Source organism: Microtus oregoni, unplaced genomic scaffold (assembly GCF_018167655.1).
Source record: "Microtus oregoni isolate MIOR12 unplaced genomic scaffold, Mior012 000022F_ref0000154, whole genome shotgun sequence".
In the NCBI taxonomy this organism is placed as follows: Eukaryota; Metazoa; Chordata; class Mammalia; order Rodentia; family Cricetidae; genus Microtus; species Microtus oregoni.
In genome coordinates this window covers 8,023,716-8,050,721 of record NW_024543081.1, presented here as the reverse complement: position 1 = coordinate 8,050,721, position 27,006 = coordinate 8,023,716, and the positions used below count along the sequence as shown (strand labels likewise).

At 56.3% G+C, this 27,006-nt stretch overlaps 1 protein-coding gene across 2 annotated transcripts in view; it reads right to left on the bottom strand.

Moving 5' to 3' along the window:
• The window catches only part of Wnt7b (Wnt family member 7B), a 44,681-nt gene extending 20,288 nt beyond the window's left edge, over nt 1-24,393 (bottom strand). Inside the window, exons 1-2 of one of the 2 annotated variants that reach the window (XM_041672259.1) lie at nt 23,912-24,393; nt 2,764-2,990 (exon numbers count right to left, since the gene is read on the bottom strand). In XM_041672259.1, coding sequence (XP_041528193.1) covers nt 2,764-2,990; nt 23,912-23,982 — 298 coding nt within the window. In that variant the 5' untranslated portion in view covers nt 23,983-24,393. Of the gene's footprint in view, nt 1-2,763; nt 2,991-19,896; nt 20,245-23,911 lie in introns of those variants that run through there. The other variant, XM_041672258.1, reaches the window with a different exon arrangement.
• Nucleotides 24,394-27,006: the final 2,613 nt, after the last annotated feature.

Genomic DNA, 27,006 nt, shown 5'->3' with positions numbered 1-27,006 from the left:
TCATAGTACAGCCTGCTTTTTGATCTTGACTTTCAGCCACTGAGACTATATAGGCAAAGCCCCTGCGGTTCCTGCCCCTGCTCCATCAGCTCGGCCTGTGGCCAGAGCTGCCCTGCTTGAGTGCAGCAGGAAGCTACAGGAGGCTAAGGTAGGGCAGCAAGACCCAGGCTGGGCTCCAGGAAGCCAGGAAGGTCTAGGGACAGGCACAGGCTGACCGAGCTTGAGGGTGTGGAAAAGCCCCCCAGGAGGGAGGGAGATGAACTGTAAAGAGGTATAGCACAGGGAGAGGCCTTTCGGGCTGAGAAATGAGACAGGAAGGGATCTGGCCTACTTGGGCAGACAGGAGAGTCAAATGGGACTGGGGGTTCTGGTGGGAGAAAATCAAGGTGAGGGGCACTGGGATAGGAAGGTAACCTTACCTTAGGGCAGCAGACAGCTACAGCAAAGATTAAACATTGCTTTTGTTGTTGTTGGCAATGGATTTGAAACCATCTCATACAGACTAAGAGGGTCAGTAGCTGGCAAATATGGGGGTGACAGGACCCTACTGCAGCCCCTTGGTTTAGGAGGTGCTGGGGAATCGAACCTAGATCCTTTGATGTACTAGTCTAGACATCTACCTACAGAGCAGAAAGAAAAGGACCCAGTAACTGGGACTGTGGAGGCCAGAGGCCATTCAGAACTTCCAGGGGAGGGTCGGAGAAGAGATCCCGGTAGGAACAAAGAAGTAGAGGGCTAGGGGAGAGTACATCTGAGGAGCCGGATGCCATGCAGAAGAGCCAAGGTGTCCGTGGACCAGTGAGACTCAGAGCATCAGGTGACAATGAGCTGTCAGGGGTAACTGTGAAGACAGTCATCCATGTGTGCCTGGGGACAGGACCTTTTCTAGGGCAGGGCAAGGAAGAGCTAGAGGCGGGAGAACCCAAGTTGATGAGTCCAGATGCAAGCCAAGGAAAGGGAACAGTCAGCAACACAGGTCACTAATGACCTGGACAAGGAGCTGTGTGGACGCAGACAGCCATGGGCTGGGCATGAGAGAGTCTGCTGAGGACTCCGAAGTCTTCCTGAAGTTCTTGATGCGCAGGCTCTCCCTAGGATAAGCACCCGCGGCAGGAACAGTCCTCTTAAGAGCAGGGGGCACAAACGGGGGAAATACAAACTCTTGAACAACAGCGACATTAGCAGCCTGGGTCCCGAGGGAGCAAGGAGCAGGAGGGACACACGGGGCAGCACTCCCTCGGTGGCCTCCTTCCGTGGACAGAGCTGTGCCCTTCCTAGCTGCCGGTGGGCCCACTTCCTGAGGACAAGCTATGAAGTTCTTTGAAAGGTGACACTGAGGTAAGGGGACAACTGAGTGGGGGATAGCATTGCTCCTGGGAGGACAGTGTGCAGTCTCTGGCATACTGGGCAAGGCTCAGGGCTGTCACGTGTCTCTCCCTGTATCTTGTGTTCCCAAAGTTCAAGCCCCCACTTCTCTGAGGCTTGCCCTGATTGCCAGATGAGGTGACACCAGACTCTGGGTCTACGCCCTGGGCAGGCTGAGTGACAGCAGATGACCTTACAACGTCAGTTTCTTCCCTGTGCTCACAGATGCCTCCAAACATGGCACCTGGGGAAGTGGGTGGGAAGCCACACAAGGCGGGTACCTCTGCCCACTATTGCCCTCCCACCATCCCCCCCAGCTGGCACCTGGAGGGAGTGATCTGCACTTGGGTGGCAGAGCCCCAGGGAGGGGGCGGCGCCATGCTCCTGGCTGCACTAGGTGCCACCCACAGGCTGCTCACCACAAAGGGGCCCGCGGGAGTTTTCCCCTACACCACCCCAGCCCTACGCTGGCATTTGCAGCCCTGTAGAGCCGGCTCCTGCCTGGGCCCTGTGGCAGCTGCAGTCCTCTGGGGTATAGGGGACACTGTGGGCCTGAAGGCTAGGCAGTCAGCAAGCCTTGGACTGTTCTCCCATCTGACCTAGAGATAGTCTACAGGCAAGCCAGGGTCACTCACTGTCCCTGCCCACACGCTGTCCACAGTGTTTATTGAACACCTACTGACTCTGAAACCCAGACAAGAGCCTACGGGCTTAGAGTTCACAGTACAAATAAGAAAACCGAAGCTCAGAGTAGCCCCGAGAGACACAGCCAAGATCACACAGCTGGAAAAAGATCTATATACTTTCTGGAAACTTCTTTTAAGCCTCTTTCTAACCCTGAGTGGGGTCCTTCCTGGGCTTCATTCTCCCTATCTGTGAAATGGGCACCATATTGCTCATGCAGTGCTTCAGGGGCAGGCACCACCATGCACCCCCAAGGGCTGTAACATCAGCAGCCACCCCACCTGACACAATCCCTGTCTTCAAATAGAAGACCACCCGTTTCACCCAGATCCACGCAAGCATGTGGCATCCTTCCTGCAGGGTCGTAGCGATCACACCTGAGCATCCTGTAGGCTCTGCTGCTGGAATCTCTCAGCAAGGAGCAGGAGGCATCTCAGCTCCTGTCTAAAGCCTCACACAGTTTCCCTGCTTTCCACAAGGCAGCCATAGAAAGCAGAGGAGGGGCCTGGGTACTTGAAGATACAGAACAGCCCCACCCACTGCATTGACTCCCCAGCCTCTGCTCCTGTCTCCAGGGGTCACTGTGCCCCCACCCCACAGCCCAGAGCTAGGATGCTCATCCATACACACAAGCTGTGTGGGCTGTCTGGCCTGAACTTGGGTTGGCTGGTGGGTGACCTCGCCCCCAGCCCACAGGCCCAGAGACACCCTTACCTACTCGGAGCTCTTGCCCGAAGACAGTCTTCTCGCCCAGGGCGGAGCAGTTCCAGCGGCCGAATCGGAACTGGTGCTGGCATTCATTGATGCCCATCTGCGCCCCCTCCCCGATCACAATGATGGCATCGGGTCGGCTCTGGCAGATGGCACGCTGCCGTGGGGCCAGGCCAGGAATCTTGTTGCAGATGATGTTGGCTCCCAGGGCCACCACGGACGACAGTGCTCTGTGGAGGCAGAGAGAAGATGGAGGTTGAGAACCCCTCGGGTAGTCTGCTGTCCCCCACTGACACCCAACACTCCCTCCGCTGAACCTCACTGGCCCTGGAAGTGTTAGAACCACAGACCAGTTCATACCTGCAGAAGCCATGGTCCCCAAGTCTGAGTCAGGCACACATCCCCCCGAGCAGACCCACCTGGGATCTGACAGCCTTGGCACAGTCCCCGGTGGTTTTGGAGTGGCACGTTCAACTCCCAGACCACTGGGCTTTCCTATCTCCTCCTTCTGAGCCCCAAGAACATCCAGCTCCTACTTGTGTGTGACCCTGAGGAGACACTCTGAGCCTAAGCTTCATATTCAGAGAATGGGTGTAAACACCTGCTGATCCCAGCATGCAAACAGACACACCTGAAACAGTGCCCCCGACTTCCACATGAGTGGGTTGCGCTGGGAACAGACAGGATCCAACATGAGGTAAGCACCTACTGTGTGCTGGGCTGGGCTCAGAGCCTATGGCTGCCTTTGTAATGACTCCTGGCAACTCCCAAGGAGGAAGCCTCTTGCCAAGTTCACTCTGAGCTTGGAGTATTATCAACACAGTTGTTTGTTTTTGTAATGAGGGGAAATTCACATAACATAACATTAACCATTTAAAAATGTACAGCCCCGTGGCCTTTAGCACACACGTGGTATTGTACAACCTCCGCCTCTATCAAGTTCCAAGCTTTTCTCAACATCCCAAAAGGAAACTCTGTACCCATGAGCAGACACTCCCAGCCCCTCCTCCCCCAGCCCCCGGCAGCCACTAATCTGTCTCTGTTCCCACGGGGCTGCCGCTTGCTCCGACAGTCTGTGGAATCTTACAATCCATGTGGTCTTTGGGGCCAGATTTCTTCCACTCAGTAAAATAAATGCTTTCAAAGTTTATCCGAGCCGCAGCACACATCGGTGCCTCGTTCCTTTTAAAGGCCGAATAATATTCCACCTGCACAATGTGCCCTCACTGGCTGATCCATTCCCCATAGACAGATACCTGCTCCACCTCTCAGCTGCGGCTGTGAAGGTGCATGCGTCTGCCACTTTCTGTCTGAGTTTTCGATCTTTTGAGTACCTACCACTGGGGATGGACTTCCCGGATCATCTGGCGATCCTCTGATCTCCTGAAGAATTGCTAAAAGTTTGCCTCAGATGGGTTTTTGATCCTACTGCACGTACTGGCTTTGGGGGAGCCTAGGCAGTTTGGATGCTCACCTTACTAGACCTGAATGGAGGTGGGTGGTCCTTGGACTTCCCACACGTCAGGGAACCCTAATTGCTCTTCGAGCTCATGAGGGAGGGGGGCTTGATTGGAGGAGGGAAATGGGAGGCGGTGGCAGGGAGGAGGCAGAAATCTTTAATAAATTAGTTAATTAAAAAGAATAAAATAAATTTCACAAATAAAAAAAAAGTTTGCCTCAGCCATTTTACTGATCTTCTTGGTTCTAGGTACTCAGAGAAGGAGCATCAAGAGGAAGCAGAGAGCTAGTCTTCAGGTTAATGGCCAAGGCTCAGGCTCAGTTAGTGGTGATCTGGCCTGCACAAAGCCCGAGGCTAAAAACACAGTAAAACATAAACTACGTGTAGCAGCTCATGCCTGTAATCTCAGCACACTGCAAGTGGAGGCAGGAGAATCACGAGTTCAAGATCATTATCAACTACTTAGAGTTTGAAGTCAGTCTGGGCGACAGGTGACTCTGACTAAAAAATGCTAAAAAAAAAAAAAAAAAAAATCTCCAGCTTTAAAACAACAGTCTGAGCCGGGCAGTGCTGGCGCCGCCTTTAATCCCAGCACTCGGGAGGCAGAGGCAGGTGGATCTCTGTTGAGTTCAAGGCCAGCCTGGTCTACGGAGCAACTCCCGGGATAGCCCGGGCTACTCACAGAAGCGCTTTCTTGAAAAACCAAATGATGATGATGATGATGATGATGATGATGATGATGATGATAAAACAGAGTGGAAGCAATGGTGAAGAGGAACGCCCAGGAGTCCCCAAAGTTGACAACTAGGCCCTGGGCCCTTGGAAAGATGGGGGCCCTTCTCTGCCCACTTGCCTGTTCTTTGAGAACTCTGTGTTTTTCCAGGCCACTGTACTCCTCAGGCAGCTGGGCAGTCCCCGTGTGGTCTGAGCCCCCAGCATGTGCCGCAACCTCGGTGACACTCAATCTCTGTGACCCGCCCACCTGCTCTACCTGTTAATCTGGCCAAGAGCCCCCCTGCGTCTCCTGTGACACAATGGGGTGAACACGCCCCAGGCTGGCGTTGAGGAAGGGCATCTGGGCGGGTGGAGCTGGGAGCGGGCTGGAATCTGGGGAATCTAGCCCAAAGTAACTGTAGAATCCTCGGAAACCGAGCCGGGGAAACGAGATGGATGAGAACTCCACCAGGCACCGCCATGGCAAAGCAGTCACTTTGGGACCAGACCTCTAGGGCGATCCTTGATCCCAAATTCCTGCAATAGGCTTGGACCTCAAAGCCTCAACTGCCTACCCAGATCAACAGGCTAAGCTGTGGGGACGTTAAGGGGATACAGGGTGAACTGCGGGCAGCAAGAAACCATTGCAGTGGTTCTGGCCTACTTTCCCACCTACAGGCAGCTCCCTCTACCACCCAGATCTGACCACATCACTCCTCCTGCTCAATATTCATCCATAGCTCCCCATTGATTCTGTCTAAAAATATAAGCCTAGGAGCTGGCTCTCATGATCGCTCCCTTCTGCCTCCGCTGTCCACCTTGACTCTGTCCACATATCCCTCTGTTAGCATGCTGTCTCTCCTCTCTGGAAAACTACTTCTCCCTTCCACAAGCCCTGGCATCGAGGAAGGGAACAGTGGGCATGTGTTCTGAGAGTCTAAACGCCAGTCCTGCTTGCCCCGATGTTACTGTATTTATGCCACCTCCAAAAGTATGTAGGTGCCTCAAGAACAATGACAAATCCCAGTTGAATTGGGAACCCAAGAGCAATCTGCAGAGAAAGGGCCCTCTTCAGCTCAAATAGGATGCCTGAAGAAATGAACAAGTAGATTAGACGCCCGAGAAGCACACAGGAAACCACGGTTGGAATTCAGCAACCAGACAACAACCCTGTTTTGCAAAGGATTTGACATGTTCCCGCAGAGACACGGGAGAAGCAAGCAGCACATACAGTAGATGTGACCTCGCCCATCCTTCAAGGAATGCAAAACACTGCACACCCACCAGGATCCCTGTGAGCAAAACTGAGAATCTGCAAAGCACCAGTTGCGGGTGAGGAGGTAGAGGAGCAGGGTCCTCCCGCCGCACCACAGTCGCTGTGGGCAGCAGTATGGCAGAGAGTTAAAAGTCACATACAAAGCTGCCCGGAAATTCCATTTCTTGGCATAGATCCAAAAGAACTGAAGACAGGTGTTGAAACAAAACCTTCTGTATACATGCTCCCAGCAACACTATTCACAGTAGCCAAAGGATGGAAATAACTCAATTCTCCATCGACGGCTGAGTGGCTGAAAACAAAATGTGGTATGCCCATACCATGGAATATTATTCGGCCATAAAAAGGAATGAAGCATGCATTCATGCCCCAATATGGGAAAAGTTCAAAAAACATTATGCCATGAGAAAGAAGGCAGACAAGGAATCTCAGATGTCACCTGAGTCCATTTAAAGGTAATGTCTAGAATGGGTAAACCCACAGAGACAGAAAACAGGGGAGGGGGAGGGGGAGGGGACAGAGTCTGACTGCTGAGTGTGGAATTGCCATCCGGGTGATTGGAGCTATGTAGGCTGGTGGTCGTGGGGTGCTAGGAAAACACGAACTGTCACCATTCTGTTCTTTAAGATGGACAGAGCAGTAAATTTCATTTGTTGTGTCTCTCACTTTTTTGTTTTTTAAAAAGCAACCTGCAATTCCCAGGACTCTACACACCTCAATACACAGGACCCGCCGGAAGTCAGCTTTCACCAAATGTGTGTGTTGGAGCTGCCAGGATGAGAATTCCAGCCCCACAACCCAGTTTGCTGTGCCCACACACTCTCACCAGTGTGTGCATCATAGGCTCTCAGGAGCATAGCCTAAATGACCAGGTACCATTACAATTTGAAGAAGGCATCAAACCTGTCTTCCTTTGCGCTAGTGGGAATTCCATTGACAGTACCCAACACTCTCCTGAGGCTAGCCTCTGTGGGGTCTCCCTCACTCCAACCCTGCAAGGACTCTGCTTGGCAGGGGTGGGGACGAGTGCTCAGAGAGCACTGGGAGGCCTCCAGTCCCACTCGGAGCCAGCACTCCTCTTCCAGAGCTCAGGGGTGGAGGCTGAACTGTGCATTGGGAAACCACACAGACTCGGTGAGCCCAGAGAGAGACCAGGGAGTGGGGGAGGTGGCCAGGCCTCCTTCCGTTCTTTTCCCAAAGATTTTATTATTTATTTAGTGCTTGTATGTGTATGGATGTGCCACCGAACATGTGTGGAAATCACAGGGCAACTCACGAGAATCCTTTCTCTCTTTTCACCATGCAGGTCCTGAGGATCAAACTCATGTCAGGTTTGGTGAAGCACCATTATCTGCTGAGTAACCTCTTCTATCTTTTTACAGGGCAGGGGGACAGGGTCTCACCCTGTAACCCATGCCGACCTTGAATTCACTCTATAATCTCACCTTGGCCCTTTTACTTGGGGTTGTAGGAGAGTACAACCCTATTGGGCAAAGCCAATTTGGGGTGCATTCTCAAAACCCAATCTGAGCTGCCTCCTTGCTGAAAAAGCCTTCATTCATTCATTCATTCATTTATTTGTGCTTATGGTGTAGAGATCCATTTGCAATTTTCCATACCCTAGCCCCTGGCACTGACTGATCAGATCCCAGGCTCCCAGTGCAGGTTAGACCCTGGCTGATCCAAGTCTTTGGGACAGGGTAAGGGGGCTGCAGGCAGAGCCCACGAATGAGAAACATGGTTAAAATTCTAAAACCGAAGTAACCTGTGCCAGCAGGAGACTAGTGGCATGTGGGGCCTTGCCGAGGTTATTGGCAGTGGGATGAGAGCTTGCCTGGCATCCTCAACAGGCCACCCTGCAGGTGGGCCCCGGCTCTCATCCCACCTGGGAAAACCCTCTTCTCAGCCAGCAGCTGCCTGCTCAGGTGTCCAAGTGACCAGACCAGGGTGGCCTGTGAGCTTAGAAGCCTGGCTGGCAGGGGTCATGTGCCGCTGTGGTTGACTTTTTCCGTGGAACTCTTCTGTTCTGGGCTTGTCCCTCAAACTGCTCCTGAGCCTTAGGACATGGGCCAAGTGCCAGGAACAGTGGGCCACACTGTGAGCCTACAAACCTTCCTCACCTCTGGCCTGTATCAGGCTCCTAGCAACAGCTCAGAGGAGCTGTAGACGAGACCTCCAGGCTCACAGGAGAGGCCACCAGGGGGACCCGAGTCTTGGGTTGCCCAGCTTTGACAATCTGGCACTGTGACAAGGGGCACTGCCCTGGACAACAAGATGACCCTTCTACCTTCCAGAAACTTAAGGGGATGGGACTGTCTTCATGACGAGGGGCTAGAGGAAGGAGTGAAGGGCACAGAAGAGCTCAACCTTGTTTCCACTTCCCAGTGGTAGATACAGGCTACCTATGCCCGGTCCTCTAATACAGTGGCTAGGGCCACAAATTCCGGTGCCGACAAGCTCTGTGGGAACCCTAACAATGCCTCTTCATGGCTGAATGGGAAGGCTCAGGCACACTCCCTAACCTCTCCGTGCTCCGGTTTCCTCCTCAGTAAAGGGATGTGAGAACATCCTGGACACATGTCAGAAGCCTTGGGCTGGCACATACGCGCGCACCACACCACAGCTAGCGTGTGCTGACATTCCGTGTGTGGGAGTCATCTGTATCCTGCAGGCCTGAGATTGGGGTCGCTCAGTCCTTCACTGGACACACATGGCTGATGCATTCCTGGCTCCACCAGTCCCTCTGGGATAAGCAGTGCCCCACACCTCCAGTGGGAACCGGAAGCAATGAATTGTGCCCACTGCGGGCTCCATGCCCACCCAAAGCCACTCTCAGGCTTTTCCTCCCTCCCATCTAGTCAGCTCACTCACGGTCTGAGAACCAAGGGAAAACAGTACTAGGGACCCCAGATAGTATGGAGACCAACCAACCACCAGATGAGCCGTGGCTGTGCGCGGGGGAGGGCCAGATCCCTTCTTCAGGCCAGGCTTCACCCTGGGGTCTCCTCCAAGTACCCTCTCTCCAGCATCAGCTCACATTAAAGCCTGGGGAAAGAGTGCTCCCTAGGCCCAGGACTGAGGTGGTGTTTTCCTTACTTGGTATGGAGAACACTCCTGTTTCCTTCAGGAAAGAGGCCCTCCAGAGCCTCTGCTTTGGGGGGGGGGGGATTGAACCTATCCTTCATGATGGCCAAGTTTTAAAATGCTTGAGTGAGAAAAGACCTACTCTGTGCTAGACTGAACTTAATGTCGCTATATGAAAACATCGGGGACCAAACGTGATACCAATTATTACTGCTTTCCCCCAGAGGCTCAGAGGGCTCGGCTTCCTAGGCAGGCAGGCAGGCAAGGAGCAGGGAATGCAGCCCAGCCCACTGCCCTACACCTCAGTGGGTGAACGAATGAAGGTCTGTGAGGAGATGAAGGCCTTCCATCAGGCATCTCAGATGCACTGACACACACCAGGGGCCCCTCACAAGACCTGACTCACGGCTCACACGCCCAGCGGAGTGAAACATGGGACACCCTCAGTGTAGCGGGGCAAGCAATAGCTGTAGAGAAGTCATGGGGCTCCCTCTCTTCATCCTGGGTGCTGGGTCCATGAAAATCACGCCATTTACATGGTCCCTTTCCATGGAAATGGCCAGAGAGGAATGGTGTCATTGCTAGCCGCAGAGGGGATCGTGATGAAGCAGTCTCTCCCACCCAAAGGAAGCCCCCAGCCACCTCAAAAATCCCCAGATGGGTCCTAAGGTGACCATGGAGCCAGGCCTATTCACCCCAGAATCCCCTTTAAATCTCTACTACGCACAAGAGCAAATGGTTCCATAACAGCAGTGACCTCTGCAGGGCTCTTCTCTCTGGCCCGAGCCCTTTCCACGTGGGACCAGGCTGCCCCCAGGCTGCTGGGCTGGGACAAACACACAGGATGGAAGTCATGGGATGGAAAAGCTGGCAGAGAATCCAGTTTAGAACAGGAACTGAATCCACCCTGGCCTAGACACTCATAGGGACCTGGGCACTCCTCTCTCAGAAGCGGGTGCCTATTAAGAAACTTCCCCAGGACAGGCCCCTTAACCCTCCTGTCCCACCACCCCTACATGCTCCAGCTCCTGGCTTAGCCCCAGGCCCTGTCTGCACTACGCTCAACCTGCCCCATCTCAGGACCTGGCCTGGCCCTCCCAGCCTCAGACGCAGCCTCTTGAGCAACCTTCTCTGCTCTATTCCACCTACCCCGTGGCACCAGCACTGGGCCTCTCTCTTCTCCCTCCTGCTGTACCCCACTTTCTCATCTACTCTCCCACTGTGGATATCTCTCCTCATAGGCATCGCATCTTCCAGCCCCCATGGGGTTCCTGGACTCAGTATGTGACCCTAAGTCCTTTCCAAAGGCCATTTGCAGCAGGCTCTGCCTCTCGCCTGCTGCTGACTGCTCAGAGCACGTATTCCCCATCCCTGCCAGGGATCAGTCCGAAAATGGCCCTGGCTTTGAAACGCCCATTCCTCATGCCTTCCTGCCCTGGTCCCAACTTTGGAAGGTAGGGAAAGGTTGGTCTAGCTCCCCTCTGGGCCTCCAAGACTTGGCCCGGCCAGCTGCCCAGCTGCCCAGCTGCTCAGCAACTCCAGCCCACGCTCCTGGCCCAGGGCGCTTTGTAATTCTTCCTTCTTGGGCATCCTCCGGCAAAATATTTGAGGAATGTTCTAATTATCTATGATCAGCCAGGAAGGCGGGCCTGGGTCCACTCATCCAGGAAGTAACTGAGCAAATCCCCTGGAGGGTGGCGCTGAGCTCTCCCTCGGGTGGGCAGGTGTGTCCTGGGCTTTTCCAGCCACTGAGGGGCCCAAGGGCTCTTCCCAGGCTCTGGAGCACAGAGGGGTACTGGGGGGGGGGTTGGAAGACAGGGCTAGAGAGGAACCTCAGTGGTCTTGCTGCCAGGTAAGTGGGGATAGGAATGTCTCCCCAGTGTAGACTGGTCCCCAGATCAGAGTCCCCTGACACACAGCATTAGCTACGCTCTGAATCAGGCAAGACTGACCACATAGAGGCCACCAGGCCATTAGGCAAGTCTTTAGGACAGAAGTGGTCAGAGTAGAACACAACAGGTAACAAGGCCACTGCCTTCAGGCCACCTGTCCTCCCTTTGGTCCTCCTTCAGCCTCTTTTCCTCTGCTGGTAACCCCAGCTCGGAAACATGGGCAGAGCACGCCGCTCCAGAGCTGAGCTCTGTTTCTCTTCCTCCCTCCCTCCCCATCTCTCCCTTTCAGGGTCTCATGTAGACCAGGCTAATCTCAAAACCACTAAGTAGACAAGGGCTACAATGAACTTCTGATCCTCCGCTTAGACCTCAAAGTTCTGGGGCTACAGGTGTGCATCGTCTCAGAAGGAAGTACCTGGACCCAGGTGAGGCTGTGCAGGGAGTACCAGAGGGTTGGTCCAGCCTGACCATCCAACTGGCCCTTTAGCATGCCCTGACACAGAGCCTGCACCCATAGACCCAGAGTCACAAGAGTCACGCACCCACAGTGGTGCCTACTGTTCTACTCATCCCCACAGTGGCTCCTCACAGTGGACCTTAAAGCCTAAACTTTCAGAAGGAAAAACAGACTGAAAAACCTAGAAGGGCCTGGAGGTGCCCAGGGACTGGAAAGGGCTGAGGGTAGATACTTCTAGGGCTCTGCTTAGGAATTCAGCCATCCTAAAGCCCCTCCCTGACCTGCCTGGGTCTCAGTTCCCCATTTGACTATCAAGGGACTGAGGTGAAAACCAGGGTACCTGAGGCTAGATCCTAAAGAGGGCCTCTGTGGCTATGGGGTCCAGGGTCCAGTTCTGCTCAGTCTCTGACCCTTTCTGACCAACCTGGGCCTCAGTCTACCTATCTGTCAGGAGAGAGAACAGCCTGCCCATGGTTGGGTCTCCTGGAGGCTTCCCCTCCCACTGGCTCCCATCTTTCCAGGCCACTGATCCACTCAGCTGCTCCTGGTGTTCCCAGGCAAGAGAGTAGAGATTCTGCTAAAGGCTTTCCCACCCTTCCACATAGCTGGCATTCCATCCAGGCATCCCGGGACCCCACCCTGGAGAGAAAGAAAGCAGTCTGGGAGAAAGCGGACGGTGAGCAGGAGGCCTGCTGGAGACGGGGAAGCCACAGCCGTAGAGTGGTACACAGAGCAATGGGCAGAGGGGTCAAGGGGGCTGATGGATTTGCGGAGCTCTTATATGGGTCACTGTAATGCCACTGGCCTCCAACTTCAGAAGTCTCAGGACCTCTCCTAGCACACAAGGCCCCCCATAATGTGCCAGGTCCTGGCCCTAATGGACCAATCTTTACCCAGCTCACTGCCACCACCTCCAGGAAGCCCTGCTTCATTCTTGCTCCTAGCATGGCCATGTGTGCCCAGTCCGGCACATGGGGTGAGGTGGCATCTCTCTGGCCTGAGCCCTAGCTTTTCTCTTTGCTTCCCACAGTACAGATGTAAATCACCACATCCAGAGATGCCAGGGCTCCTGAGATGGCTGAAGCACAACCGGAGCTGAGAGCCCCCCGACAGTCCATCATGGCACTGACTATACAGCCTATGTGATATGGGGTGCCCTGAGGCATGGCTGGCCAAGACACTAACCTGAGACCTAGCGACAGATGGACAGGTGGGTGTAAAAGGTGGGAGGGAGCTGGCAGGACCCACTGGCCTACTGCCAGTTTGGGAGTCTAAATGCTGGATGGCTGAGCCAGCACTTCCTGGGACACTCTGAGCATATTGTGAGCTGTAAGTTTGGGCACCAAGTCCCACACACAGAGGTCAGTGAGTCGCCATCTCTTCACAGACCTCAGGACAGGGCTGAGCTCTTACCCAGCGTAAGATGAGAGACAGAACCTAGAGAGGATGGGGCCTGCTGGCCACACAGCACCCAGGACAGTGTGAGCCTCAAACAGCAACAAGACCCAGCCCTGTCATCTGCTGTCATCATAACTGGGAAACTGAGTCAGAAGACCCCTGGGCACTGCTCCCCGGTCCTTCACCTTCTGGCTTTCTCCATGACCTCAGTGGCCTCCCCAGCCAATTGCCTCTGATCGAATGCCCTGGGAAAGGTGCCACTCAATCCTAGTGGACAGCCTGGCTAGGAGTTCACTCTTCCCATTTTTCAGAGGAGACTCAACGGAGAGCAGTGTTTTACCCAAGGCTGAACAGCAGCTTGGCACAGATAAAGCCTAGTGCTTTGCCTCTGCCTCCTTGATACCCTCCCAAGGCAGCTTTGGCTACCCTGCTCCTTCCCGCTACAGGAATCCCCACCTCAGAAGATGGCTTTAGTCCTGCCCGTTACACCCTGCCCCTGCACTACTCTGTGAGGAGTCCAGGCTGACCTGCAAACTGCCAGAGGGCAACACTGGCCATTCAACCTCTGCTGCTTCTCAGGTAGGGCCATTGCACAAAAGGAGGACTTCCCTCAGGTGGAGTCACCGCGTATTCTACTGCAAAGATGGCGGGAAAGCAACACAGAACCTCGGGCAGGGCCAGGAGCCCCCACCACAGGTAACACAGTCTGAAGGGAACCTGTCCAGCTCTAGGACCTCCTGTTGTAGGGGGACAGGCCATCTTGAGGGCTGTGCCTCTGGGGTCCCTCAAGCCACGCCGCTCTGTCTCAGAGCTCTGGCAATGTAAAGAGCATCTAGACTTATCAGGCCCTGACTAGTGCTCTCTCCACACAACCTACCTGCCCAATCAGTCCCTGGGTTCAAATCCAGCCCCAGATGCCCTGACCCGAGACACGCCTGGCCTTGGCTGCCCCGCCCTCACATTCCTACGCTAGAGGTGGCTTGGTTTAGCCCCCATGCCAGCAGTCAGGGAAGAGACTCCAGACAGGCTGGTCATGCCAGGCTCCCAGGTGAGGGACTTCTGGAAACCGTGAAACTTGGGACCTGTGTTCCCAGTCTGGAGTCAACAAGACAGCAGATCCATTCTTCATTCTAAAGACTTTCATCTAGGACAGGCCTCAGTTTAAATCCATGCTGGCTTTAAACTTGTGATCCTCCTGCCTCAGCCTTGAGTGCTAGGATAACAGGTGTGCAACCCCAAAAGGGCATTTCAAATCAGTTTTACACCCAACGGCCTGCTACTCTCAAGCAATCTGGACTCTGACCTGTCCTCTGCTTCCCAGGGACCTGGCCACATGTAGTAGCTTCACCTGGGTTTGGTGGTAGACTTTCTGGGAGCACAATGGCCGAGGGTTCTGGAAGGTGATGGAAGCCCTGAAGTATCAGCTGATGGGACTCTCAGTCAGGGGTTCTGGCTTCTCCTCCACCTATGTACTATGTACCTGCCTGAGAGATTGCTGTTGTCCCTAGTCCTGCTCCAGCTCTTGGGAAGCTTCACAACCTGTAGCTGTAGTACTGGCTAATATTTACATCAACTTGATACAGGCTAGGGTCATCCGAGCAAAGAGACTCTTCATTGAGAATCGCCGCTTCTATAAGAATGGCCTGTAGGCAAGTCTGAGATTAAGGATAGAAAAGGGAGGGTCTATCCTACAGGTACTGCTCTTAGGTACTCTAAGAAAGGCTGAGCAAGCCACGAGGAGCAAGCCAGTAAGCAGCACTCTGCCATGGCTTCTGCTTTGGTTCCTGAGTACAGGTCTTCCCTTGGTTTCCCCCAATAGACTGATCTGGGAGACGTGAGCCAAATAAACCATTTCCTCCCCCAAGTTGCTTTTGCTTATGGTGTTCATCACTGTAATATAAAACCTTACTACGATAGTTGCCATGGCCACATCGGGACCACTGCACTTTAGCATTGTCTACTCCCAGTCTCGGCCATGGTTGCAGCGTATCTGCACTGGTACAGCCATTTCAGCTGCACACCTAACTGCTTAGGTGCCCAGAGCGCCGGACTCGCTGGTCCAGCAGAGCCCTTCCTCAGAATCCCTGGTGTCATGCTTACATCTACTTGGATACCTCCAGGACCAGAAAGCTCGCTGTCTCTCAGACAGCAGCAAGCCTGGCCCAAGTCTGGGGATACTTACTCAAGGGCAAGGTGACCCTGGGTGGGTAGGGGAGCTGGGGGGAGGGGCAGACTGTGCTGGAAGACAAGGAAAGAGAGGGAGCCTGGAGTGCACCTGTCCCCACCCCCACCCACCGGCCAGCCTGAGGGGAGGCCCCCAGCCCCACACCAAGGAGAGAGGACAAACGGCCGTTTTGTCCTTGGACAGCGGGCGGCCTGTACTACACAATGACCCTTTCATCAGGCTGAGGGAGCCCTGGGCCGGGGTTTCATCTGACAAGGGAGGGCGCCAGCCTCTTGTCCCCTTGGGAGGGGAGCTGAGCCCTATCCCAGCCGGACTCAGGACTGTGCAAAATGGAGGCCTCCAGGGAGCCTGCTGAAGCTGTTTCACCTGCCTGGGAGACGGAGAGGTTAGTAGGCTGGCTTTGGGCTGCACAGAGGGGCCCTGCTCTGGAACAACCTGGGTCCAAAATACTGGTTTCCATCCCAGCTCAGAACACTGGCCCAAACCCCAGCAGGGCATCCATGCCCACCAGAACACCTGCAGCAATAGAACCCTGGTCCAGGTGCCCTTCCAGGCCAGCCCGAGGCTCGGAGGCTCAGCAGGAGAGTGTGAGAGGAGAAACAGAGCAGGAAGCATCGTTTTTAGACATCTCCCTTCACGGTGATCACCTGCCTCTCTGCACTGGTGACAGCTGGCAGTGCCACCTCCCCCCTCTGGGATGGATCGCTGCGGGAGAGCCATGTGCGGGTTAGAGCTAGGAGGGCAAGGTGATGGCATGGAGTCTGGGTGAGCTCATCTCTGAGGACCTCAGTACTATGTCTGCCTCTCCATTCCCACGGGGACCCCTGAATGTGTTTGACAGTCATGCTCGCTCATTCAGGACTCTCTACTGTGATCTTACCTAGTCTGACCAAGACTGCTTTCCACCCCTCTAAAATTCCTGTTTAGATTCACCTGCAGGAAGCCCCCTGAGACACCTAGAGAGTACACCATGCCCTCCCGACTGCTCCCTCTACACCTCCCTCTGTGTCACTAGAGGCCACTCCCCCCCACACACACACACCATGAGCCCGTGCTATCCAAGAGCCACCTGTCCCCTGAACTACCCCTAACATCAGGATCTGAACTGAGCACTGGCCCTGAATCTTCTGAATGCTCCAGGCCACCCCGTGAGGTTTGCACGAGCTCCACTGAGTCTTTCTGAGCAGAGGTGTTAGTTAAGGTCAGGATACAGTCAGACAGGAAGAGGTGGCCTGAGGATGAGAACTCAGATTTGGCATGCCTCATGGTCTCCAGGACTCCAAGGAAACCAGGTTAGAAAGGGCCCCACCCTCCAGTTTCCCCCACAGCCAAAGCCCAAAGAGGAGAACCCCTCTGCACACACAAGCTGGGGAAAGTCCATTCCAGACTGTACCTCACTCCCCTCTCAGCTGGTAAGTCCTAATACCGCAGTGGGTTTGGGGTAGCTTTCTGTGGTTACAGGGGCTCCAGTTGGCAGGTTTCCTGGGAGCTGTCCTCGGGTGTTCTAGCTCTAAGGCTGTTGTGCCAATGTCCTATGGGGTGTCACATGCTTCCAGACCCAGAGACAACGGCCTGACCTGAGCTTCTTTGCCCTGTGACTGGTGAGGAGAGCTACCACCCTTCAGGTGACCTGTCCATGTTGAAGTCCTGTGACCCACACTGCCCACCCCCCCGGACTGTGATGCCACAGGAGCAGCCTGATTCAGCTCCCATCTCACCAAGGGTCATGCCCACAGGGCTTTTAGGACTGTGGTCAGCACCACCGGCAAAGCCACAACAGGAGCCAGGAAGAGGCCTGCCGGGGCCTGGGGAGGACAGTGGTGAGCACCCTCTGCACCCCCCAAGCCAGGTGGTCGGTGAGTAACCATCCTGTCACCCATGACTCACAGCTCCCCAGAGCAGGCGGTTACCATGACAGGCTATACCGGAAGCCATGGGGGGGGGGTCATCACAGCCAACTACCACAGGGAGGCCAAGACAGGAAAGGACCTGAGCTTACAGTAGCTCAGGCTGGTTCTGGCTCCAGGCTTGGGCCAGGCCCTCACACCAGCTGACCCAGCACTCCAAATGCTGCTTGTGGCCTCAGCTCCCACTTGCCTTCCCTTGGTCCCTTGCTGCTTCTACACGTGGTTCCCATTCTACAACATGGGTAGTGGTAGCCAGAGCTGTTCTCCCAGCTGGGTCTTAAGGGGGCTCAGGGCTCTTCCAGACCAGCACACCCGTCCAGTGTGATCAGTGGCAGGGACCCAGGCATGTGTCTGGGATTCACTATGTCCGCATGATAGCCCCGCATGGGGAGCTGAGAGAACAGCCCAGTTGAAAGGGGCAGGATCAACTGTTGGCCAGTGTCTGCGATCCCAGCCATGGGATGCCTTCTGGAAAGTTCTCTGGAACAGAACACAGCCTGCACTCAGGGCCCCTCCTAGCTGTGGCATCCTCTGGGACATTCCTGCAGTGTGAGAGAGGGGGGTGTCTCACACTGACCCCTACCACCTTCCATGGTTAGCAGAGTTCTTCAGTTCAGGGGCACCTAAACCAGGGTGGGTTAGCATGCCACGCTTTTATTCTGGGAGTAGAGGTAGCTTCATTCCTAGGCATCTTATAGAGCCAACCCTATGATACCCAGCAAGGTGAGGATGGCCCAGCACTACAAATCATTAGGCCCGTCTCTCTCTCTCTCTCTCTCTCTCTCTCTCTCTCTCTCTCTCTCTCTCAGGAACAGGGCTTATGATGGCCGGAGCAGGCTCTTTCTCTGAACCCCATGGTTGAATACCAGGCAGGACTAGTTAGTGCTGAAGAAAGGAAACTGGTCTGCCTAACTCCACTCCCTCTCCCCCCAGCTACCACCACTCATGCTGGTCCCAGCCCTGGCCTGAATACACTTGAGAAGCTGTTCCTTTAAAAAGAACTTCAGCCCCCAGAGTGGCAGTGTAGTCAGGAAGAAACTCATGGCGGGTACAGCTGCTGGAGATCACCGCTAAGCTGGAGAGGGCCCTCCAGGAGAAAACTGGGGGCCTCGGAGGTAGACTGGCTACCATTGCCAAGGAGCCCTGCAATTGCCGTTTGCCCAATCATTCTTGCCATCTTCTCCTCTCAGACCCAACTCCTGGTCTCCACCCCTGGACACCTCCCCAGGAATACCAAACCTCAGCTACTAGCTTCCCCAAATGATTTCTCAGACAGAGTAGCTGCAGGCTCTTCAGCAAGGCTTAAGACTGGGATGGCCAGGATGGAGTGGGGGGGAGAAGCTCAGGAATTCCAGAACCAGGAGCATTGGAGTCCTTGGTTGATCCATTTCAAGGAAGGACTACAGAAGCAGGATTCTTTTGGCCAGGTCCCCACTGATCAGGCGGTGCCCACGGGCCCTGCGCCCTGCCCCGGGAGGCCTGCTACTCCCCACCCCAGGCGATGCCTCCGCAGCCAGGGCTGCCCGCCGGGCCTGGAGCGCTCCCTCTGCCCGGACCTTGTAATTATGTTCCACAGCCGGGGAAACCGCGGGCCTCGCAGCATCTGGCTGCGGTTGCGAACTTTTGTTTCAAGATGCGCGACTATTTATAGAAGGAAAACTGGTAGGATAGTAATTTCCTAGGAGCTGGAGGAGAAATTGGCCGCGTCTTTATTAAAAGGGGTGGGGGCGGAGCAATTTATCAGGACTGTGGCCGCGGGGCGGGGAGGGGGTACTGCAGGGAGCGGGAAAGTGGCTGCCGCCTCTGGCCGCGTTAGGCGACCCCGGACGTGGCCCGCGTGTTAAGGAGGGGGCGGGGGAGGGGAGAAGAGGGAGAGGGAGCGCTGGCTCTGAGGTTTAATCAGTAGCATCCAGCTTCAATTCCCCCAAACGGCGGTTCCATAAATCAAACTTCTTTTTAAATCGGAGGCCAGAGCATATGCGTCCCATTAGGAATCGGGCGAAGCCACTGCTGTGCGGATGCGCCCCCTCGGCTCGCAGGGCCGCCTTGGGCCCTGCCCCAGCTTCCCGTAGCCTGGTGGGCGCTACCCTACCCCTCACTCAAGCGCACTCTCCTGGCCTTGATACCTGGGCGCTTGAGACCTGAGCGCGCACAGTGCGCGCCTTACCCGCCTCCAGGAGAGGCGTCAAGCAGAACAGGGGCCAAGGCCTTCAGGCGCGGCAGGATGGCGCGAGTGACCAGAGACCTCGGGGGACAACCTGGGTGCGCTATCTGGTGGGGTGCAACATGCACGTGTCTGCTACTGTGTGTGTTGGGAAGCAGATCTGTGCGTGTAGTTCTCCTTAGTGTAGCACGGGCCGGGCCGTATGCGCTGCGTTGAGTTAATATGGCCTAGGGAGAAGATCTTTCGCCAACTCAGGATCCTGCTGGGACGCGAAGGAGATCTTCACTCTGACTGGCTAGCTCTGACCCTGGCGCTCAGTGCACACAGCCTAATCTGCAAGGCAGTCGAATTCCTCTTAGATCATCTTTTCTCTATCCCCTAAGCTAAAATTTTCATTGCCACAGCTGCACCCCCAGGTGTTCTACCTCGGCGGCTTAAGCCAGCAAAGTGACCTAAAACCAGCTTCTGTGCTGCACGCAGGGCACCCAGCTCCCCACCCGGGGACCCTCTTGCCACCTCTCCCGCCCTCCCTCCTACAGCAGTAGCAGATGGCTAGGGGCTCCCTTCCCATCCACCCTACCCATCACCCGCGGCACTCACAGGTAGCTGCCGCTGGACAGAAGGAGAAAGATCTGCGGGCAATAGACGGAGACCAGCGCGCTGCGCGGCGACAGGAGGAGCATGATGGGCCGGCGCGCCTGGCTGGGCTGGACAGGCCCCACCCGCAGGGCTCCTGCGCCAACGAGGCTAGGGTCTCCGCGGCCCTCCCTGATGCAGGGCAGCAGCGCTGGGCGCTAGGGGCCTGGGCTCGGGGACCGGGGGACAGCGGTCGCCCGTGTCTCGACGCCAGGACCGCGCATCGTGCTGTATCTGTAGCAGCAGTGGGCGCTGAGGCTGGAGTTCAGGGTGGGGGCCCGGCGGGGGACAGTGGGCGCTCCTTAGCGGCTGTCTGGTCCTCTGTCCGTCTGTCTGTGCGAACGGGCTCTGTCGCTCACACTGGCTCAAGTCTCCAAGTCTCCCGAAGCGCGCAGCTGCCATTGGACAGGCCGCTCCTACATCCGCCTCCTCCGCGGGCGGGTTTTTTTTCTTTCTTAAGGGGAGGTTGACCAGAATGTGCAGCGGGTGCCGCCCCCAGGGTTTGCCCAAGTTGCCTTGGCCGGGATACCCTCGCCACAACCTTTGGCTAGAAACACCGCTACTGAGAGCGCATCTCCGGGAGGCACTGCGCGGAGGCGTGTGCGCCTCTTAGGGGTTGTACTCAGCAACGTGTGCTCATGTGTGCATGCATGTGCTTGCATGTTCTTGCAGGAGCACGGGCGGTCTATGAGTCTGCAGGTGTGTGTGCACAGATGCCCTGTGTGTGCTGCCTTTCTGCCTGCATGCAGCCTGGTTAGGGATGGCTGGGTGTGGGTCCCTCTTACTGCACCTGGGCCAGCCCTGGTCCGGGGCTATGTTCTAACCCACCCACTTCATGCACCTCTTTGGGGAGGAAGGCAGGTGAAGGCCCCCGGTTGCTGCTCTTATCATACAGGACCCTCACCTCTAGCATCTTTATCTCTCATCTTTTGCTCTTTGAGAAGTTGGCTGGGGTGGGTGCGGAGGGATTCTTCTTAAGAACCCTCCCTTTTCTTGTAAATATTTTTTTTAGAGCCTACAAATAGATTTTGGGTTCCATCTCCTATTTCTGCTGAGCCTGGCTGTAATGGAATGTACTTATATAGAGGTATATGTCAGCTGGGGGGAGTCTCAGAGAAAGGTGGACAGCGGGAAAGGGGGGCTGTGTATTGGTACAGTCGTGATCCTGGAGAGGGGATCCTTGGCGCCTGGGTTTGGCAAGGAGATATCTGGCCATCCAGGCAGGAACCTCCCTTACCTTCAGACTTCCCTGTCGTTTGCCCCTCTGGTTCTCCTACCACAACAGCACAGAGAAGCCAGGGAAGGGCTGGTCCCCGTATCTCAGTGACCTCGGCTGTTCCCTATCCCACCTAGGCCTCCTTCAGAACAGCAACTCCATCCATGGGGACCCTAGGTTAGGCACTGTGACTTCCTAATGTCATTATACTTGGAACTTGTTGAGAATCCAAGGCACTTCTGGGATTGTGAGGGCTAAATTCTGGTTTCTGCTAGTACGGGGGGTAGGCACATAGGATGAATGTAACTGGGTGGAATTTCTGGAGGCCCCACCACACATACAGAAACATGCAGCAGAGGCAGGCTCGGGGGCTGAGATCACAAAAGACACTCTCCCAGGAACAAATTATCTGGAGGAGCCCCCACTAGGGCTCCCACACCTTTGAGAGTCACAGTATTTCACCACCATTGCTTACGGTCAGGACAAAAGCCATCAGAACCAATGCCTCACTGCCCCGAAGGGGCTTCTACCACCACTCCACTATCTTCAGATGAGGGTGAGAGGCTGCTCTGGGCAAGAGTTCACGGAGGCACCTGCCAGAAGTGATGTGAGATGCCTCCTCCAAAGAGATCTCAACCACAAGGCTTCCACGCCACCTGTCCCTTCAGGACACATGCTCTCCCAGTTGACTTTCCTGCCCACCTAATGGAGGACACACAAGCACACACACACACACACACACGCACACACACGCACGGGGGGGGGGGTGGAGATTACATAGTCGTCCATGCCTTCTCTTTGCAGGTCTCAGGGCCAGTCTCTGCTTTCCCTGGAGGTCATTCCATTAGGCCTTTGCAATATTTTTTCTTTTTAAGTCGAGGTGGGGGCAGTTTCTAGAGGGAAGAGTTCCCCTTCTGGGCTCATGGGCAGAGTTGCCACCATGCAAAGGAAAGCTTGCTTGGTCCCAGAAGGTAGTGGTCATGGGCACTAGGTGCCCAGACTAGGCTATAAGAGAGACCTTCAGGGTCTCTCTCACCCATTCTCTCTCAATACTGACCACCATGCTGTTCAAAACAGCCAGAGCCAAAATCCTACTTCCAGAAGCAGAAGGAAGACGTATAGAGATAAAACCCAGGAAACACTCCAGAGGAGGCCCCAACCTTGGGAACCAGGTCCCTCTTCTGATACCTTTTCTCATTTGTCCAATAGGAGGCTTTCTCGGAGGCCTCTTGTAGAACTGGGGCTAAGAAAGACTGGTCAGCAGTGGAAGCCAGAGCCGGTGGAGTGAGGCACCCAACTCAAAGGCCTCTGTGCCAGAGCCAGTAGCTGGAATCACCCTGGAGCCTTCTCCTAAAGGACTGTGATCTCTTTACTGGCCTAGGTGGATCACTGCAGGCCGCTGAGTACGGGGAAGCCATGGCCTGCCCACCCCGCCCCCACCCCCCAGCAGGCTCAAAGCCCGCACCCCTCACCTTCATAAACAAACACCCAGGGACACAGCCTACCCACACAAACCTACAATAAACACAGCCACCAGCAGCCGTAGACACTCCCGCCCAGGTCTGCAGGAATAAGGCAAGGACGGGACTTCCAATCCTGCCTCTGAGGCCACCAGGCTTGGTCCCTGCCTCTCTTGGGGCCTCAATTTCTTAACCTGTAAGATGGCGGAGGTGCAACGGGCTGGGAGGGGTGCTGATCTTCAGCTACTGTTTCTACCTCTCGCCTGGAAAGCCAGTCTCCCAGGTACCGGAGCCCACCCCTCCTACAGGTCTGGTCGGTGACTGGCCTTCCCAGGGCCAAGATGAGGCTGGCCTCCGAGGCCTGGCGGCGCATAGTAGGGGCGCGGGGCGCGGCACTGATGCCCGCAGGTGCTCGGGGTGGGGGTGGGGGTCTGGCCTGGGCCGCCAAGAGTGACTAACGCCTGTGAGGTGCACTGCGCCCCGTTCGGTCACACTGCCCCTCCACCCCCAATCCGGGGAGGCCGAGACAGATTCCGTCTAAAGGAGATCGCGGCTCAACAGGTAAGGACTCGGCTAGGTTCAGGAATGTGGAAATACGACTCGGAGCAGCTACGGCGGCGAGCAGCGAGCGCGGCCCGCCTGGAGCCCGCCCGCCCGCCCGGCCGCGCCAGGGGGAGCGCGGTGAGAGGGGGCCGGGCGCAGGGTCCCAGGCGGGCGGGGGCGCGGGCCCCGGACGGAGCCCGAGGCTGCCGCGCCAGCCCCGCGGCCCATCCTGAGCCAGCCGGACGAGTTGTCAAGGTAATTTCAACATGTCCGGGTGATGGATAGAGACGCAGGGCCACGGAGGGTGCGGGGCCTGCGCGCTCGCGGCGGGTGCACGCTCCGATCTCCCCCGCCCGGGATGCCCCCCGCCCCCCGGCCCGGCGCGCCCTCCGGGCGGCGAGCGCTCGGCCCGGGCTCGGCGCCCAGCGCAGCCCGGGGGAGGGAAGGCGCGTCCCACCCCCGGGGCCTGGAGCCCAAACAGGTGAAAGTACGCGCCCGGCACGCTCGCCGCTACCCGCGAGCCCCGCTGCGGCCGTCCGCGGGCCGCGCTGTTCCTGCTGCGTCCTGGGTTCCGCGCCCCTCGGGAGCACTCCTGGGTTCCTGGGCTCGGATGAGTCTGCGAGGCTGAGGCGAGGGCCGGACACACCGGTCGCTCCGAGAAACGCCCTTCCCCCCCAAACTCGGGTCCCCAAGTCCGCTGGAGGAGGTTCTCGAGGCTGCCGGCTCCCCTTCTACCGCCCCCGCCCACAGGAATACTCACCCGAGCTTCACGTAGAGGACGCCAAAGCAGAGAAACACGTAAAAGATCCACTTTCGAAAGTTTCTGTGCATGATCCAGGGAGGGGGGCTGCGCCATAGACAGCTGCGGCCGGAGGGGACGCGCGGGCGGGCAGGGGCCGGGCAGGGGCCAGGGGGCTGTGAGAGGACCACGCTCAGCCGGCACTTCGGCTCGGGCGGCGGGCGACGCGCGGGCACTCGGCACGCGTTGCCACCATGGTGAGCCCAGGGCGCCGCAGCCGCCCCGTGCGCCCGGGGGAGTGACCCGGACTGGGAACCGCGACCTCGGAGCCCAGCGGAGTGACCGTGGGGCTCTGCGAGCGCAGGCCGGGGCCGGGCACAGTGAGCGGGTGGGTGGGCGGACGCTGCCTCCACTGGGCTCAGCCGCCTGGGGCCGTGCGCGCCTCGCGGTGCGCCGCGGCGGCCAATGTGTCCGCACTTGTCCGCCTCCCCAGGTGACTCGCGGCCCCGGCAAGCGAGCTGCGAGCAGGCGAGCGCGCCCCAGGTAGAAGGACCCGCCTCCCGCCCGCCCTCCTCGCTCACAGCGCGCTCTCTCGCGCGCGCTCCCTGGCTCTCCCCTCCCTTTTCTCCTCCCTCCCCCGTGACACACGAACGCATCTAACCCCGCGCCCCCCCCTCCCCAGGCCAGCTCCCTTCCGATCGCCCTCCCAGGACTGCGTGGGAAGGGGGGGAGGGAAGGAGGAGGGTGTGGCTCTGAAGAGACACCTGCGCTCCTCTGAACCACTGAGGGTGGGGGTAGGGGCGGGGGCTAAGAAACTACTCTTGCAGGGCCTGGTGGTCACTTGGTTTCCAGTTTCTAGTCGAGGAGGCAGAGACCACCCATCATCATTTCCTTTCTAAGTGCAGACATCCTCCCCCTAGACATTACTCACATGGGGGCTTCCAGGGCCACACCCCCGATCTGACATCGCTGCCTGCGCAGCAAACTCCAGTGAAAGATCGTTCCAGCACTCGCACTGGAGAGCGCAAGCAGAGCGTGGGACTTCAACACTGGTCCTCACCCTAGCCTGGCCAACATTAAGAGTGTAACCATGACAGAGACTCAGAGAAGGGTATCGGAAGGTGTCCCTGGAAAATCCCAGTCAGGATTCTCTGTTCCACTCCGCAGGGCTTTCTGATGAGGGATTTGATTCCTGTTGACCAGCCAGAGTGGGGAGTTAGACTAGCCTTGGTGCCTGGCACATTCTGGATGGGTCGGGCTTGATTCTATCCTGGACAAGTGGGAACCAGGGACCCTGCCTGTCAAGGCTGTCCTACCTTAGTGGACCCAGCTAGTAACCAGATACCTGCTGGGGGGGGGGGGGGGCAAGCCAGGTTTCCTGGTTTCCTAGTGTCTTCCTTCGGCTTTGGATAGCATCAAATGGAGCCATTATGACAAGAGAATAGACTCGGAGAGCGCTTAGTCTTTAAGGACTATTCAGTACCCAGTTGTCTGGTGTGGGAATAAGGAGGGGTAAGAGGGCCTTCGTCCTCAGGCCTACCTAGCTCAGCTCGGCCAGTAGCCTCGAGCTCAGAAGTTATCTTCCCTGTCCCTAATCCCCTTTTAATCTCTTTAAATCCTCTGAACTTTTGCCATGACCCAGGAGAGAGCTGCTCCTGGGACCCAGGTTCAGAAGCCGGCAGGTGCAGCTGTGCAGAACGTTTTGGGTCGGAGGACTCTGTAGAAAGGAGACTTTGGACATCACGAGCAGGGAAACTGAGGCACAGACATCAAACAGCAGTAGCAGTCCCACACCACAGTCTCCTGAAACCAAAAATCTCAGGACATCGCACAACTTAGTGGGTAGGGAGCTGTGCTGGGCCCGATGGCGGGAGCGAGCAGAACAGCTTGGCAGGCGGATGCTGCCACCCGGTGGCAACAGGGAGCGACGCTTGCAGCTGGACCTGGGCTTGAGATACTTAGGGGTTCCCCTACATGCCTGGAAGTTTGGGGACCACTCCACCCGTCACCGCCAACAGCCTCAGTCTTGGAGTCGGTTAGCGAGACAAAAGATTTGTATGGCTGCAGCGGGGGGCTGGAGCAACGAGAACATTCCCACGTGTCCTCCACCTGGGGCTTTGGGATTCCCACCCTTTCTCCCGTCCAGTCAGATCCGAAGGCCCAAGATAGGATTGGCTCTGGGATTCTCCAGGAGGTGTGTGACCGAGAAAAGTGGGTACTTCTGTTGGTAGATGGGACCCGACCTACTTTTATGCCTTAGTTTCCCAAAAACAGAATACCGGGTTGCTAAACTTAGCGCCGAAGGTCTGAGGTACAGCGACGTGCTGCCCCCTGCCGGCAGCATCTGGGGAAGTGACATCGCCTAGGCATTTTTGTGGGCCTTTAACCTTGCAGTTTGAAGAAGATATGGTTAAGATCTGGCTCCAGTATCCCCCCCCCCCACACACACACACACAACTATTTGTGGAACAAGGTGGAGACTCACTTCTGCTGAGGGGCGCTTCTCTCCATAGGGTTGGGTTGAGATTGGTAAGAAAAAGACAGAAGTCTCCAGAACCAGGGCAGCTTAAGGGCCTGGTTATCTGTGGGTACAGCCAGGCTCAGCTATCCTTGCCTGTGTGACTTCAGGCAAAATTTTCAACATCCCCAGCCTGGAAATTATCATCATTCTTATACTCCGTGGTATAAGAATATATTCTGAAATGAGTATGAACAGTGGTGCCTGTCTGGATGAGTGGGTATTCGGGTAGATGATGCAATGATGGATGTATGCACACATGAACGCATGGGTGAATGGAGTGGTAGGTAGGCAGGTGGATGGGTGAGTGCCTGGATGCATGGGTAGGATAGGAGTGATTGACACACACCTTCATAGATGGGTGAGTGCAGACATAGATGGACGGCGTCTTAGGTGGGGTTTCTGTTGTGATAAAACACCATAACCCAAAACGACTCGGTGAGGTTTATTTCAGCCGACAGTGGCACATCACAGCCAATCATCGCAGGAAACAGGGCAGGCATTCAAGGCATGAAAGAGGTAGGCACCGAAGCTGAGGAATGCTGCTTACTGGCTTGCTCCCCTAGGCTCGCTCAGCCTGCTTTCTTATAGCACCCAG